The sequence below is a fragment of the Podarcis filfolensis genome, assembly GCF_964270895.1.
Source record: "Podarcis filfolensis genome assembly, chromosome: 2".
NCBI classification, from domain to species: Eukaryota; Metazoa; Chordata; class Lepidosauria; order Squamata; family Lacertidae; genus Podarcis; species Podarcis filfolensis.
In genome coordinates this window covers 55,428,166-55,445,863 of record NC_139605.1, presented here as the reverse complement: position 1 = coordinate 55,445,863, position 17,698 = coordinate 55,428,166, and the positions used below count along the sequence as shown (strand labels likewise).

At 43.3% G+C, this 17,698-nt stretch overlaps 1 protein-coding gene across 8 annotated transcripts; it reads left to right on the top strand.

The window, feature by feature from the left end:
* Positions 1 to 192: 192 nt before the first annotated feature.
* On the top strand, positions 193 to 16,670 carry FAM53C (family with sequence similarity 53 member C). Of its 8 annotated transcripts, none has more exons than XM_083603639.1 (5): positions 193 to 296; positions 4,376 to 4,623; positions 10,460 to 10,517; positions 13,745 to 14,487; positions 16,238 to 16,670. In XM_083603639.1, the coding sequence occupies exons 2-5, from the start codon at positions 4,546 to 4,548 to the stop codon at positions 16,508 to 16,510; spliced, it is 1,152 nt and encodes a 383-aa protein (XP_083459765.1). In that variant the 5' UTR covers positions 193 to 296; positions 4,376 to 4,545; the 3' UTR covers positions 16,511 to 16,670. The 8 variants fall into 8 exon arrangements, with proteins under 8 accessions (XP_083459765.1, XP_083459764.1, XP_083459762.1 ...); XM_083603638.1 differs by having other exon boundaries at positions 204 to 303; XM_083603636.1 differs by lacking the exon at positions 193 to 296 and adding an exon at positions 365 to 386.
* Positions 16,671 to 17,698: the final 1,028 nt, after the last annotated feature.

The following is a 17,698-nucleotide window of genomic DNA, read 5'->3' as shown; positions in this document are numbered from 1 at the left end:
ATATATGTTTAGTAACAATATATTTCACATTTTATGAGGCGGAGCCCTCTCGCTGAAAGGTATTTATTCTGTAACCGAGGCTGGCTTAAATTAAGAAGTGGAAAATGCCTCTGGGCCATAGAAGGAATGAGCCAGAGGAAGGGGTAAAACGCTATTCTCCAAGAGCCTCACTTCGAACTACATATCCCGTCATGCTTTGCCACTTGGTACGGTCCGTAGAAGGGGGAGAAGAGGAGGCTAGCGTTGGGGCAACCCAGGACGACAGAAAGCCAAGTCCCTGCGTTGCTGCAAGAGGGGTTCGTAGTGGGTTGTTGCGGAGAGGCGAGCCCCTTCCTGAAATTCCCCTGTGGGTCGCTGCTGATCTATGGGGCTTCACCGCCCCCCTTGTGAGTTGGGTGGTTTGTCCTGAGCAGGTCGATCCACTCCCGACCGAAGGGGGAGCAGAGGCTCCTGGCGGGGTGGTGGTGGTGGGGCTGGGAGCCCTGGCCGCCGGGTTGGGGGCGGCAGCTGGACCAGGGAGGGCCGGTGGATGCTGGCGTGTCGGGGGAGCCCAGGAACGAGGTCTCCCCACACACACGGCAGGTGGGTGGTCTCGGGGCTGTTCAGAATCGGGGGTGGGGGCGCGAGAGAGAAAGGGGGGCGCACAACTGCCTGGCTGCGGGCCCCGCGAGGAGGTGCTGGAGCCGCCGCCGCCGCCGCCTCTGCCGCCGCCTTCAGCTGGCGCGGTGGGTATCGCGAAAGGTGGCAAAAGGGGGGGGGCTGCGGAGCTCGGGTGGGTGTAATGCTGAAATTTGTGGGGTGTGTGCGCGCGCGGTGGGGGATTTTGGTGGTTCCAGGTGTGTGTGTGTGTTTATGGGGTGGGGATCTTGGGAGTCTCCGGCGAGGGAGGGGGGTTGTCTTTGTGAGGTGCCTTGGTTACAGACGTCTCCTGTTGTCATAAAAGAAAAAAGGGGAAAAAGGAACCCTGCAAGGCAGAGGTTGTTTTGTTTTGCTACGTTATGGGCGCTTGCTTCACTGGATTGGATAACGTTGGGGTTTCGGCGGAAGATGTGGGTTCAGGGGCTTGCCTGGGCGTGCAAGGGAGCGCGTGAATCTATGGGAATTTGGGGTGGAATGGAGGGCCTTGGTGGAGAAAGGGGGGGAGTGGTTCCCTCCGCGGAGGCTGGGATGGTTCTGCTTTGTTAGGTATTGCGTCCCCTGTGGATGCATTCCTAAAACTAGGTTGACGGGACCCATTCTTAAAAACACAGCAGAATCGCACTGCATGGCACAATCCTGTCATGGAGTCTCGCGCTGTCTTCCTATCGCACAGGCTCGAGGTTGCTTAAGGCCTGCTTGTGTTTGGGGTTTTTTAAAAAATGATTAGATCGCTATATAAACGAAGGAATCAAGTCTTGGGCGCATCATGTAGGACTGAAGGAGGGGAAGCAGCTGCAATGAAAACCCAACACTTTGCTAAGCTGTTGGAAATTTTTCTACACTAGTTTTAAGGTGTCTGGTAATGGGGCTTGGTGGATCAGTGTTTTCTAAAGGCTTGTGGCCTGAAGCTATTAGAATAAGTAGGCGTGGAGGAAGATGCATAGCAAAGTATTATAACTAATTGCCTGAGGACAATACATGAAGGATAAAAATAATTCTAGCACGTTCTTTACAGTGAAAAACAGCCACAAGATTTTGGGCACATCCTAGGAGACTTGTTCTTAGTTATTCTTGCAGACTTCTCCCACCCTATCCTTGAGGCCCAGGGTGGATTACAGTTCATCTTTTTATCTTTTCTCATCACAACAGTCCTGCAGTTAGGTTGTTACTGAGAGATACTGACTTATCCAAGGCCACCCAGTAGGCTTCATGACTGAGCAGGGGCTTGAACTTCCGTCTTTCAGATGCAAATCTTTTGCATGCTATCAGCTGCTAAATTAACCAGGATTAACATGGGGAAAGAAATTGTTCCTGGCAGAATCTCTCTAGAACAGAGTCTATGGAGTATTTTAAGTTCAGAGAAAGTTATGAGGAGCCTTCAATGTATGCAGTGTATGCCAGGGGAAATATTAATTGTTGACCAAGTTGCTTGTGTAAATTGGAAGTGGCAAAATTAAGCTATTTCTCTGTGTGCAGCATGGTCCTATGCACATTCACTTAATCCCTAGCAAAATGCATAGGACTGCAGCCTTACTAGATTTATGGTCAGAAAGTGCTCTGGCATCTGTAAAAAGTAGTAGAGGAAAAAGTACACCCCACCTTATCAAGAGCATACAGAAAATAATATTGTGAAGTTTTGAAAATGGATTTGTTATTTTGCTTAGAGAGCACCACTGGAGTATATTTTAGTTTACTGAGTTCCATAAGCAAAAATGTAGATAGGCCCCAGCTCCTGCCCTGAAGAATCTTGCAGTCTAGAACAGATAATGGGGAGGACAATAACTGATGAAGAGGCAGAGACAGGACTAGAAATGGATGAAAGTGTGTGAGCAGCTTGGTAAATCTGTGGAGCCTCACTCTTTCCCACAATTATTGTAAATTGTGTTTTAATGCTTAATGTATGATTTCAGAAAGGGTAGAGTGGAAGACAAAGGTGCAGCAAGGAGGCCCTAGAGAGGCAATTTTAAAATGAACTTCTATTTTGAGGTAACAAAGAAGGGATGTAATACAGTACTTAGAAAAACTAAGATTTTCAAGGAAGCAAGCCACCTGACTTTTCTCAGCTTGGTTCTTTCTGGACTAAACTAAGAAATGGACTGCCAGTTCCTTTCACCTGAAACAAATACAGCATAGTTTTTGGTGAACTACTCCCCTCCCCTCCACCAGCAAGTCCATCTTGTTGAAGTAATCCTTTTCACACATCGTCTTTGGAGTCCTCTTTTCCCTTTGGTTTTAGGACTAGTTAGTTCTACTATTTTTGGAAAAAGTAAGAGTCATTTGTATGTGTTTGTGTGTATGCATAAATATGCATTGAGATTGCAATCCTATACCCACATAACTGAGTGTAAACCCCTTTGAACTAAGTGGGAATTACCACACTGTGAAGATTGTAACCACTTATACTGTAATCCTATACATATCTATTCAGAAGTAATTTGGACAGTTTAATGAGTTACTTCCAGCTAAAGTGTGTGTAGAATTTCAGTCTTCACATACCAAAAAGTGCTATATAAATTGGTATGCATAGTAATTAGTAATTTGCCTTTCCTAGATGACGAATGAACATCATAAGTAGCCTGGGTTGTAGTCAACATTAGTCATACTCAAAACAGAGAGATGACTAACTTAGGTGCATTAACTTCAGTGGGTCAGCTCTCTGTAGAACTTATTAGGCTGTAACCTCTTATCTTTGTTGCCTTATTTTACTCTATAGTAGAGCTTCTGGGCTGCTGATCTTGGTTTTGTAAAGCACATTGTGACAGTGTTTAGGAGAGGTATAAGTATTAACTTGCACAGAATAAGAGGTGTTCAGTGAAATACTGTAGTTGATTTGCCTTATCTATTTCTAGTAAGCTATTTACAATACAACCATCACTTCAGCATTCTGTGATAAGTTAACAAAGCTTGAACATTAGGGATTGGTTATCCACATCAAGAGGGAAAGTTCACGCTGGGAGAAAGGTGGCAGTGGCAATGATCAAGCTTGCTCAGAGTAGATGTTGACTTTTAATGTACTGAGCGCTGATAATGAGAGATTAAATTAGGTAAGCTTCGCATCTGATTTCGATTTTGCTCACAGTACTAAGATCACAATACTAACTTCTGTTTCCTTATTATGGAACATTGCATGTTTTACTATAATACTTTTAAGAATCCCAGACACTAGCCTTTAAGTATTGTAGATAATTTGAAGAATAAGGTAAGGCATCAATTTATTCAAGGAACAACTGAGGATGGAATCCTGACTCTTTGTACTACAGAAATAAGATATCACATGGTTGGGGCTTTCTGAGACTGCTGAAATAAAATCAACATGCAGGGGGAAAAAAGTTGGACAGCCAGTGTGATGATATAGTCTCCTTGGCTTAAGTTATAGAGTTCGAATTAGATCTGCACACCAAGAAGCCCACTGGCTGACATTTGGTCCATCTCTATCTTGCTGCTTTCACCTACCTCACTGGGTAGGTCTGCGGATAAAATAGAGTAGGGGGAACAGACCCTATATGCTGCTTGGTGTTCCTGGTAGCAAAAGCAGGGTAAAGATGTAATATTTTAAAATATGATGCTAGCTATGGAGGTTGGAGCCTTATCTAAGCTTGTTTAACTTGTGTCTTGGTCGTATACGTATATTGCACACATATGCATGTTTATTTTTGAACAGCAGATTTGGAGAGAATAAGTTGGTTGTATGATATGATATAATATGCCTTCCTTAATTAATGTCTGTCTTTTGCAGGGTTCCTGAGTATGAGATGGAGTATGGCTAGCATGTATGAAGACAACAACTTAGCAGATGTGATGGTGATGCTTGAATGCGGCTGGACTTGCTGAGGGAGGCGAAAGGGTGGCAGGTGGCAGGAGCTGGAGTCTCTCAAGGGTTCTGGTGCCTGGCCTCTGTAAGAAGCCATGATCACCTTGATAACTGAACAGCTACAGAAACAAAGCCTGGAGGAATTGAAATGCACATCCTTCAGCATCAGCCTGGTAAGATTTGCCCTGCCTTGCCTTGCATCTTGATAATTTTCAAATCAGTTGAAGAAATAATGTTTGTTTTTATCTTGAACCATAGGGCCACATTCAACTAACTTGTTCTATTCGTGGAAACCAATTCAAGAACTCCTGCCAGTGCAGCAGGGCTCCCCTTCCCCCATGCCTCTTCCAAATCCACTTTGGAGGTTGGGAGAACCCCCAGAACAGTACACAGGGTGGAAGAGAGGGAAGATTGTTCTGCTGGGCCAGCAAAAATGCTTGCAGTGGTGGAATGATTTCCTCAGTGACCTTGAATTCACTCGTTGCCTCATTTTAATAAATGAAAGATTGGAGAGATTGCTACGCTGTGATTCAAGCTGCTGCTGCTGCTGCTGCTGCCTATGACCAGGAGTCAAATAACTAATTCTGATTGCCTAAGTATACTTTGGGTGTTCCCTGCCCATAACAGTCTTCTGCCCATACTGCATGCCAAACTGCTTTTGAAACAGGGGAGGTTCCAACAGAGCTTTTGATATGGCATGAGGACCTGCTATTCAAAGACTAATTTATTAAATCTGTTGGGCTAGTACAAGTACTTTGTGGCAGTCTAAGCTGGGGTAACCAACATGGTCTCCCCCAGCTCTTCTTGAACAACAGCTCCCATTATCCCTGATCATTGACTATGTTGGCAAGGGTGAATGGGAGTTGTAGTCCCAACAGCATTAGTTTTGTTGTGAACCAGCAGCCTGCTATATTGGCTTGGGAAAGAAGGGTGTTCTGCAGAGCTAGCACTGCCAGTAGTACATATATTTTGTTTAGTGCCCTACCGCCAATCACCCTTACAGATTTTCTGTTTTGATCTTTACCTTGGCAAAGCTGAAACCAGCTCTTGGGAGCATGGCTAACACTTCTACAATAAGTAAGAACACTTATTCTGGTGATTGTTATGGGGGCACCTCTTGTTATGGCCATGGTTGTGACCCATGACAAGGCTTATATTCCCCACCCCCACTCCCAAGTTTCCTTGCTTCTCCATGGCCAGAGGAGATTTGGAATTTTTAAAAAAGTTCTTAAGCAGATGAACAGATGAGTAAGTATCTATGCAAATATGAATGTGGTGTGTTGGGGTAGACATCTCAAAGTGAGGGTTCTGCTTCTTTCAGCAGTACCCTGGCATTCAAGAACATCATCTTTTCCTTAGCAGTAAAACCGAGTAGACCAAAAGCTGCTTCTATTCTCCTCAAAGTCAATTTCACCATTCCAGTGATGTGTTTGGGGTTAAAGAAAAGGGCTGTGATTTTACACTTATAAGAATTGATAAAAATAAGGATAGTTGCTTCCTTCCCCCTCTTACCCATTACTTTTCTACAATTGTTGAGCTACTGTTGCTGAGTTGGAGTTATTGCCATGGTAGTAGCTAGTAGGCAGTCTTTCCTCTCAGAGATTATTATCTATACACTGCTTAAGAAGAGAGATTCCATTCTATGTTTACATGTAATTAACCTATGGAACTGATCTCCACATGATAATGTCTATGAAGGTAAATTGGTAGGCTGTCATTGGCTAATAGTTTCATTAGGCAGGAGTGATGTCTCCATATTTATAGAGATGTTACAGTAGAACTGAGTACCTGACACCAAGTACCTTAAGGGGAAGATACTGCTTTTGGCATGATCCATGTGTTCACCACACCTGGTTTGGGACTTTAAAGGTAATTGCTGGGTCTTTAAATTGAGCCCAGAAATGCACTATTAATCAGTGTAATTGGTGCAATATAGTTGTTGCTTGCTCTAACCACCTGACCTTCATCAATACTTGGGCAGTTGCATTTTGCACCATTTGAAGTTTCTAAACTGCCTTTAAAGGCAGCTCAATCTAGAATGTATTACAGTAGTCCAGTGTGCAACCTTCTGAATTTCATACTTCAGGGTGAGTGCAACCCTCTTAAATTCTCCATCCAGATTATTCAGGTTCCAGGATTAAGTTGTATCTTTCTTACTCTCATCTAGCCCACAATTGCCTCCAGATATTGCCTCAGGAGTTTAGTAGTTCTAAACGTGGCTTTTTAAATAGTGGCCTCACCGTGGCCTATGTCAAGGTAGCAGTGACCACAGTATTCCCTGATAAAGGTGTTGAATCACCTCCAAGGTTCAGATTGCATAGCCTAGCCTTGGCAGATTTCACTAGCTAAAATGGGCAAGGGTTAAGGGAATATGTGGTGGGCCTCAACTCTCCAAGCAGCTTGTATATGTCTTCAGTTTGGTGCGAGGTGGTGATAATCATAGTATGACTCTCATAGAGGCTCATAGTCTTGGACTCTATCACAGTTATTACACCCAAGTTGGCACAGGCGCAAGTTACTTTATCTACAAAATAAACAGCAAGCTCAGGCTCTAGATCTTGCATCACTGAGCCTCCACTGAGGAGTCTGCTCATCACCAGAAACAGCTGTGGTGCATGATGTTGAACAAATGCAGTGGTGGCAGAGAAGTAAATTAACTCTCACTTGTGTTTGGTCTTATTTGTTGAATGTTTTCTGTCACTTACACACTAATTGTTGGTTCAGATGATTCATCACCATTAGCTTCTTGGAATACCACAGAGCTGACATGCTTCTACAATCAGGTCAAGGATATTTGGGAGCTATCCCATCAATTGCTGTTGTGATCTCCTCATTCCAAGCAGATACCAGAGCCTTGGCAGGACCATCAGCTAGACCTTTAAGAAAATCTCCAGTGATGACAGAAAACCATTGAAATTAATCAGGTTCTGTGGAGATTACAGACAGCCTGAATGTCAAATGCCAACGCAACGGAACCAAGAACGACTCCCTCACCTGCAGATGTTTCCCTCTGTTTTGTACAGAAGACTAGCTTCCAAATTTGTCATCGTACGTGTGTTGAATCAGCCTCAATTAGGTTTGGTGGGGTTATTAAAGTTTCCCCAAAGCATAAACTGTGCAGTTCTCAATGCCACACTGACCACCTCTGTCAGCTCAAACGGGGAGAGTGTCGGGCAGCTAGGTGTCTGGTACACGGACAGAATCCCAATTTGTTATTGGGTCTTCAATACCAGATATAGACATTCAACTCTGGCCAACTTTTCCCATCCCAGATTGAACTTTGTGCTGTATTGCGAAGTTTGGTTGGACATATTTGGGAGATGGTAACTCTCCTCCCCTCACCCGGTCAGATTTTGGTGATGCAAGCCAAGTTGCATATATGGCACGCCTTGTCTTTTAGTGTTCAGAAGGTTAGTGTTTAATGCTAGAAGAGTAAGAGACTTGGCACCCCATCATGCAACTAGGTGCTACAGTAAAGTGATTTGTGAGTAGCGCACCAAGTGATACCTTTTCCACAGGGGCCCTTTACTTCCTGAGTGCTCACCTGGAGTTGTTGAGCAACATGTTTTATCCTCAGAACAATCCTATGAGGTAGGTTAGGCTAAGAGAAAGTGACTGACTCAAGATCACCCAGTGAGCTTCATGACTAAGTGGGGGTTTGAATCCTGGTCTCTCTAGTCCAGTACTCTAACCACTACATCACATTGCCTATCTGGTGTTTTCAAGGGGCTTATCAAAATTACCCACATATTGATTTTTCTTTCTTTGAGACCAAGAGAATTGGTGGGGTGTTTTTTTGTTTTCCCCATGCTAGTTCCATAATTTCCTGTTTTCAAGGACAAGTGAGGGACAGGTATGGTCTGAAGTTATTGCTACAGATGACTACAGATATGCCTCAGGTTAGCATTATATCTGTTGCTGCTCTGAACAGGTAAAGGTCAAAGGCTCGTTTGCCATTGAATGACTGAGGGTAAAGGTCACTCCTTTGGAAGGTGATTTATTTACTTACTTACTGAATTTCTATGCAGCCCTTCATCTGAGGATCACAGTTTGGTTTACAATACATCACAGGGCAGTGATGGAAAGAGAGTAAGAGTATTGGGGAGGAATCAAGAAGATACTGGTGTATTTCTTTGCTTTATAGAATATTACTCAAGCATTCAACTACGCTGGGAGCTTGCCTTTTTTTTTACTATTACCTCTAAATCCCATATTATTTTCTTCTTTTTAGCATGTTACTGTTTGAGGACTGTGGAATACCACTCACAAGGGAAACTGACCCACCAGTTTCCCGCTCATGTGCATGTGTTCTATCGTCCTTGTTTTCCAATCACCCCAGCCCTTATTAAATGTAAAGTGCTTCCCAGTACACTTTCTCCATATTTTTTTCTTAATGGGGATAAGATAAACTGTACCAAGGGATCCTCTCTCTAATCTATCCCTGTAATCTAAGGAGAGCTGGCCTGACTTGGAAAATGAAAGGCAATGTGCTGCTGTAGCAAAAATTAATGAAAAAGAGAATGACATGGTGGAATATGAAGCATGCGTTTCCTGATTTATCTTGGATCTGGAGCCCATGGAAATAAGTTTTTTTGCTTCAAAATGAGTTAAAGATGTACTTATCTGTTGCCTAGAAAGATTGCTCAGAAGAAAAGTTAAAACTGCACAAAGTTGCTGCGGTTGCAACCAGTTACAGAACTTGACTTTTCTGCAACATTGAGGTGTAGACTTCTAAGAATGGGATGTGTGGCCTAATGAAGCTTTTGCAGGGGAAGGCACAGTCCAAAAGCATAATGGTGTTTGAGTAGAGGAAGCTCTGTAGCAGAGAGTCAATGGTTTGGAGAACAAAGGGACTTCAGCCTTTCAAGTTTTAAACATGGATAATGTGCAGAGGCATTTTACTCTATTGACATTTGGAAACAACCCATGGAGGCAAAGATGACAAGAATTAATCCTGCCATAACTCTTTCCTGTGGTGTTTTGTTAGGTATTTTTAATGGGTTATTGTCAAGCAAGAGATTTGGGAAGATCGCTCATTGCTTTAGGGAGAAGTGGTGCATCTTAATTTATGGTGGCCTGTGGTATTTAGTGTCTGGCTCTCCTTATATTAAGGGAGCTGACGTACAGACAAATACTACATTGTCCTTGTCTCAGAGGGCTTCCAGTGGTAGAATGAAAGAGGAAAATAGTGGTAAGTGCAAATTTGGATTATTTCTGTGGCCATAATCTAAAACATTAATTTATTGGTGTCTTCTCACATTTTTTCTAATGAGAGTGAAGTATCCTCGGGCTTTTGATACTGAATAGTTTAGGCATGGTATAAAGGGAGCAGTTTAAATCTGTGTAGAACAGGCATAGGCAAACTCCAGCCCTCCAGATGTTTGGGACTATAATTCCCATCATCCCTAGCTAACAGGACCAGTGGTCAGGGATGATGGGAATTGTAGTCGCAAACATCTGGAGGGCCGGAGTTTGCCTATGCCTGGTGTAGAACCTCTGTAGCATAGTAGCTTGTGGATGACTGTAAGAGCAGCACCATGGAAAGGACTGGTAGTTAAGCTTGAGCAAATCAGAGTTTCCATTTGGTTATTTTGCCCCTCTGAACTTTGATTTCAACATTCAGATTAAAGCAAGTTTTGGAAACTTTCCTTGGGGAAAGCTTGAAGATTTGTTACTAATAATGGCAGGGGGTCATAGGATCCAAGGAATTCAGATAGGTCCAGGAGTGGGAGACCTGTGGTCCTCCAGATGTTGTTGGACTCCACCTTGTATCAACCCTAGCCAGTATGAGTAATGGTGGGAAGTGAATGGCATCATGGTCCACCAATATCTGAAGAGCCACAAGTTCTCCAATCCTGAGATACAGCAAGATATCTTAATGTTGGTAGAATCCCACAGCTGGTACCACTTTTCTGTTGTAGACCACATGTTGGGAATTAGAGATCCAAAGGTGCTTATGAGATGCTGGTCCTTGCTGTGATGTGGTGACTCCTTGTGTTTCCTCCCTAGCCTTTGCCTGATCACGCTGATGTGGCCAGCTGTGGCAGCCCCTTCCAGATAGCGCCTGGTAAGAGCGTCTGGCTGGACTTCCACCTTTTGTGCCTACATCCATTTCGCTTTTGTCTGTCCTTTTTATCGTCTGATGTCCTTTACATGCAGCTCACAGTTAATAAGATTAGCTTCCTTTCCAGGTCTCCTAGAGCTCATGTATTTTGTGATACCATCTCCACTTTTAGGTGAAAGCTTGGTGCAAATAAAGGGCCAGCTGTGGTTTAGTTTTAATAACAAGAATTCAACAGAGTTAAATGCAGGAGGATATCCCAATAAATAACAGGAATGGCTGTTTTCAGTAAAGAAATGTCATTATGCTTCTGACGAATGGAAGGAAAGAGATCCAGTGAAGAAGTGGTGTTCTATTTAGTAGTTTTAAAAATTAATCCTGCTAATGCTCCCATTTCATTTTTCTGTCTTTATTTTTGAACTGGCAACCATCACCGTTTTATCTAAGATGTTGCAAACCACTAAGATTCTTTTATCTAAGATATAAATTGTCAAAACAATCAAATCTAATACAGCTTAATATTGCTATATGCATACTGGGTGCTGCCTATGTTAAAAAGTTATTTATTTATTTATTTATTTATTTAAAAATGTATATATCGCTTGATCAAAGCAGTTTACGTATGTGGCCAAGTACCACCACTGGTCATGTAAACACTTCAGGATATATAGCGCTAATAATTAACTCTTGATACAAACTACGTTGTAGCATAGTTACATTGGCAGTATATGTATATACTGATAAATACTCTGATAAATAACTTGATTTTGGCACTTGAATTATAGATGTGCTTGATTATGCATGGACGAAGAATGGATGCCAGGTGGATAAGAGAATAAAACCCATAGTCTTAATTAAAAAAACAACAACTAGCTGTTGTCTTCATCAGTTCTGTTGACTCTTACTGCAATTGGCCCATATAGAATTTTGGTACGTAATTAATCTCAGTGTATGTCATAAAACTGTAAGCTATCAAAGTGTATTCCTGGATCCTTTGTAGCTCTTAAAATAAAGAACTGTGTTTCCGATCAATGTAGGAAACCTACATTGTACAATCAGTGTACTGAGCCTTAAGTAGAATAGCTTCTAGTCACTTATTTTAAAATAGCATTTTTGTTTGCAGCACGTTTTCTTTGCAAGGCACATTAAAGAAAGCGTGTGTTCCCTGCCAAAGTGAGTCATTCCTGTGACTGTTCTGGTCACTTGTACTAGAATCATATTGTACAGCAATCTGACTGTGACTCCTTTGTAGGCTTAGAATTAGAATATTTTCCACATAATAATGACTTTGTGGGTGTTGGTGGCGAGTGTGTTTTCTTGGTTCAGCTATAGCATGATGGGCCATTTTATTTATCTGATTTATTTATTACAGAAGTTTCCACCTTATCCTTTAAGCAAGTTTCCAGACTGGCTTACAAAACAAAGTACCTTGGCTTTAAACTTGTTAGCTTATACCTGCTTGATACGGGACAATAATAGGCTGTCAGGATTTTCAGCTGCATAACCTGAGCTAAAAGAGCTTTATCTTCTGCATAATCATTGCTCTAATGGAGTGTCTGAAGAAGGCCATTTCAGAGGCTACAGACTTCTAACATATGTATCGTGGCATAAGTCTACTTCATCAATTGGAGGATGAAGATTTAAACACACACACACACACACACACACACACACACACACGGAGATCTGCCTCAGTGGGGTAAAATTGGTTCCAATAAAAGGTACTGCTCACCTGTAGATATTGGGAGTCCTAATGGACCAGCATGGTTATCTTTGATTTTTCTTCTACACAATATATTGGCGCGCTGTAGCCTAAAACTTGATGCCACGATAAATTTGTTGGTATTTAAGATTCAACAGGACTCAGTTTTGCTGCTACAGACTAGTATGGTTATGCTTTTGGAGCTCAGATTGGCTATGTGAGTGATTTCGTGTGGGATTTACAGAATATTTAAACTTCTTTCTGTCTTGTTGGAAAGCATGGTTTGTGTTTCTCAAGGTTCTTGTCATGTGTCTGCTCTTTTCTCTTCTTTGTACAGCATGTTTGGTTCTAGCTTTTGCATATTAGTCCTCTTATTTCAGTTTGCAGTCAGTATACTTTTGAATGAAATGAGCCATATTAGCTCCTTGTCGTTTAAAAAACACCACCTTCTATATGTAGGCAACTTGGGGTTTCTTCTCTGGAATTACTTCAAGACAGCTTGGCTTTTGACTTGGAGGCTAACTCATTTGATTATTGTTGCTACCAGCTTTGACCACCTCTAAGAGACAAATGAGTCTTATAAGAACAATGTCATTAAATGAAAACAGCCTTTCTGGAGGGACTGCAGTTGTGAAACACAGGACTGCTTCTTGCTTTTTTTAAGGCATCACTAAGAAGGGAAGTGGCTGGAAGATCTTACAATGTGCTGATGTTGGAGAGAGAAATATTCCAGCTATTTTATTATATGTGTGTTAAATATGAATGGGGGTGGGGCTGTGGACATGAAAAGCACCCCAAATTCATCAGTTGTACGAAACATGGAAGAACTTGGAAAAAAAGCAGGAATTGTTTTCTCCAACTGTTCTTCAGTTTGAATTAAATTCCTTTAATTGGTTCCCACAGTTGAACTGCCCCAACTGTAGTAATCAAACAATGAATAAATTGTAGATTCTTTTAAGGTAGGATATCTTAATCTGGCTCCCCGCCAACATCTTGCTCCAACTGTAACAGGGGTGTAAGTATTAAATAAAATTTATGTTGTCCCTCACTCGTTTTACTCCCTTTCTCTGATCCACAAGTGCCTCCTGTCTAACACTGAAAGAAGAGAATTGCTTCTTCAATGTGAAGACCGCATGCATCACAGGAGAGGGGAAACCAGGGGCACTAAGGGGAGCAAATGGGGAATGTTATCCTGGAGAACATTTCCCTATCTTGTTGTCATTGTGGGTCTTCTTATTCGAGAGTGAAGCACAACAAAGATGATCAGACCAGATCTTAAATCTTAATCGGGTATAGTAGAATAGTTAGGGCCGTTTCAGATCTAACAATTGCTTGACATGGTTGTTTGTTCTACAACTGCTGTTGTAGAAGGTTCTGAAACTTTGTATGTGTGATGGTGCTAATAAAAAGTAAAAATAAGGCAACAAAGGGTGCTGATTGCTCACATGTCAAATGATAAATTGGCTATCTGGCTTGTGGCGCTAATTAGAGCCTTCATCTTTAAAATTCTGTCTTGTGGTATTTCTTGCAGAGGGAACTTCATGGAGGGACCTAGCTCCCTGTCCAAAGATCCATCTTCAGGACAGCACAGGTCTTTACCAACACTCCAGCTTGAGCCTTCCCCTGCCCCCCTGCAGCTCAGACAACCGTCCTCAGAACAGCCTCACATCCCAAACACTGGCCACCAACTCAGTAGTCTCAGAAAAGGCTTCTGTGCCCCCCACCAAAAGACACTGCCGTTCACTATCAGTGCCTGAAGACCTCTCCCGTTGGCAGGCTGTCTGGAGGCCCCTGGGCTCCAAAGTCTGGACGCACGTCAAACGCCGGGACAACAGTGGAGGGGACACTTTGGCAGTGCAAGCCCAGAACCTGGCCCAGGGAGCCAACAGACCTTGCTTCAACCCTGCCCCCAGTGCCTCTCACCAGTGTGTTCAAGATGGTGCTGGTGGTAGCGGCAGTGGCGGCGGTAGGAGCCCCCCTTTCTTCAGCCTGGCCCTATCCCGAGAATCGCCAGCAAGCACATCATGGGAGACTGGAGAGACTTTGCAGCCCTACCCTCTGCAACGACGTTTCTCCCTGTCACCTGTCAGATTCCTTCCCTCCCCGCGAAGCTCCACCACCTCCACTCCAGAGTTGCTTCGACACCAGCACAGCCTCCCTCGCAGCCGCTCACAACCATGTGACTTGGACACCAGGAAATCTGGTCTCAAGCGGCGCCACGATGAGGATGTGAGGTGGCATAGGCCCTCGCTTGATTTCTACAAGATGAACCAGGTAGGGAAGGAAGCAAGCACTGTTCCCATTTGAGTGCCTTAAGGATACATATGAAAGGGAAAATGTTGGGGTGCAGTGAGATTAAAAGGGTAATCTACTGAAGTAAAGAACAGAATTTGGCTATGTCACAAAAAAATAGCACACACACACACAGAGCTTCTCTTGCCTCTCTCCTTAACCTCTGACAACAATTTGCTGTTATGAGATAGTTGAGATGAGATTACAAGCACTGGGCAAGGGGGCTGGGAGCCACACCGAGATTTCTCTGAATGATGCCAACAAAACATGTTAGGGTAAAGGTAAAGGGACCCCTGACCATTAGGTCCAGTCGTGGCCGACTCTGGGGTTGCGGTGCTCATCTCGCTTTATTGGCCGAGGGAGCCGGCGTACAGCTTCCGGGTCATGTGGCCAGCATGACTAAGGCGCTTCTGGTGAACCAGAGCAGCACATGGAAACGCCATTTACCTTCCCGCCGGAGCGGTACCTATTTATCTACTTGCACTTCAACATGCTTTCGAACTGCTAGGTGGGCAGGAGCTGGGACTGAGCAACGGGAGCTCACCCCGTCACGGGGATTCGAACCGCCAACCTTCTGATCGGCAAGTCCTAGGCTCTGTGGTTTAACTCACAGCGCCACCCACGAAACATGTTACTCCATGTTTATTTATTGGTAATGTTGGGTCAGCTGCTGCACAAAATACAGAAGTGATAATAGACCCTTCTCCATGGGCAGCTCTGTTTACATTACCGGTTTCCAGCTGAAACTACTGGTTGTTTTATGTCCCTATTACTATAGGGTTCACATTTGACCAGCAGTAATTGGTTGTTCAATTATTGCTGGAAGAGCCAGCAACCATTCCATGTTTTTTTCAGATTCAAAACATAGAGTTAGGGCAGAAATGTTTGGGTAGAGCACCCATTCCTATTATAGCATCCTCCATACGCAGTGTGGGGTATTCAGTTATGGCCACTGCTTTCCCACTCCCTCTGCCTTAGGCAAAGCAAATATGAACACTGGTAGCTTAATTATTATTAAAGTATAGTTTGAACAGCATTCAGGTTTTAGCCCCATTAACTTCAACAGTAGTCTACTATGGTCTGAGAAGACATAGATTAAATTAATAATTATATTGTGGGGAAAGTAAGGTGGCTACCAGAAATACATATGTGAAGCTAGTGCTTCAGGAAGGCTTTATTAGAATAGCATTGCCTGTCTCACACTCGTCAGCTTAGGTCAGCAATGAGAGCAGTTGGTTTTTGAAAATTCAAGTCTGTGTCCCATCTGCTCAGATCCATAGCCAACTGTGAGCCTTCAGAAGCTTGCGTCATCTTCAGTTTATTATTTGTTTATGACAATTATTTATGTCCTGGCTTTCAGGATACAAATAACTTCCAAGGCAGCTTTCACAAGAAACATTAAACTACATTTAAAAAAACAAAAAATACATTACTAACAACATAAGGATCCTTTGCATGTGGTAGTAGATGGCACTGCAGGTGGGGCACTGCATTGTGCAGTCTGGAACAGGCTTTGAGGTGGCTTTTCATGCCTTATCTGGAATCTGGCCCACAGGTAGATGACCCAGAGCAGGGAGGGGGGAAGTAGTATTTTTCTTTGGCAAGTTATGACTTGAAAGAGCTCTAGTGCAAGTGACTATTAATATGGTTATAAATTGTCAGTATTAGAATAATGTAATTAAGTATGGAAGGTGCATTGGTATATAAAAACTTGTTTTGTTACATTTGACAGAAACCATTTGCAGGAGGCGTCTGTCAGCTGGACAAATCTGAAGAAGGTGGCTATTCATCATGGCTCTTGGGCTGCAGCCCACAAGCACCTTCAGCTCCATGTAGTCCCCTCAGCAACTGTGTCCAGGTTCTTAGTGAAAGCGAGGAAGAGGAGGAGGAAGAGGAAGCAGCAGTACAAGCGGCACGGCGACTAAATTGGAATTTAGCAAGCAAAAGGACACTCTTCCAACCAGACTTTAGCGATCTGGATCTAACTTTGATTGAGGAGAACTAAGGGTTGGATGTCTCCACAAGAAACTGACTCTGGGATCAGCCACAAGGGAGGCTGCACTCCTTGATGAGGGAAGTGGGGTGGGTGCAGAGGGGAAAGTGGCGGTGGGACTGGTGGGGTTTTGTCTGCTTGTTTCTTTTTTATTAAAAAAAAAAAGGAAAAATGGCTGTATAGATGCTGTATGTCTCTGGGATGGAGTGATGGAGTCCTGCCAGAGGGGTGTGTCCATATGTGAGAAAAACAGAGAACTTTGCCAATAATCCTTCTCCCTGTTCCCATATCAGTTTTTTAGCAAGCCCCTTGGGCACCCATGTTTCAAAATGGACTCCATTACCCCAAAGGGAGACAATAACATTAGTCTCTAATACCGTAAAACTATTGGGGGGGCGTGAGTTCTACTGTGATCTCATTCCAGTGAAATTATTCCACAAATTTGGTGGGGAAAATAGGAATCTCTATAAAAATGCTGGACGAAACAAGCAGAGTTGGAAATTAAATTTTGTTGCAGTGCTTTGTAATACTCATTCCCTCCACCCCCACTGGTAGTACCTACTTCCTTTCTGGTGGTAAGTATAGAACCCGAGGCTTTTGCTGCTGTCCTCCTTCCCCATATCAGCCAATCCAAAAGTCAAGACTTCAGTTTAATTTTAGTTTTGTTTCTTTATGAAGATTAACAAGGAAATAATAATAATAATAAATTTATACCCCACCCATCTGGCTGGCTTTCCCTAGCCACTCTGGGCGGCTCCCAACAGAACACTAAAAACAGAATAAAACTTCAAACATTAAAAACTTCCCTAAACAGGGCTGCCTTCAGATGTCTTCTAAAAGTCAGATAGTTGTTTATTTCCTTGACATCTGATGGGAGGGGGTTCCACAGGGCAGGCGCCACTACCAAGAAGGCCCTCTGTCTGTTTCCCTGTAACCTCACTTCTCACAGTCAGGGAACTGCCAGAAGGCCCTCAGAGCTGAACCTCAGTGTCTGGGCTGATTGATGGGAGTGGAGATGCTCCTTCAGGTATACTGGGCCGAGGCCATTTAGGGCTTTAAAGGTCAGCACCAGCACTTTGAGTTGTGCTTGGAAGCGTACTGGGAGCCAATGTAGGTCTTTCAGGACCGGTGTAATATGGTCTCGGCAGCCACTCCCAGTCACCAGTCTAGCTGTCACATTCTGGATTAGTTGTGGTTTCC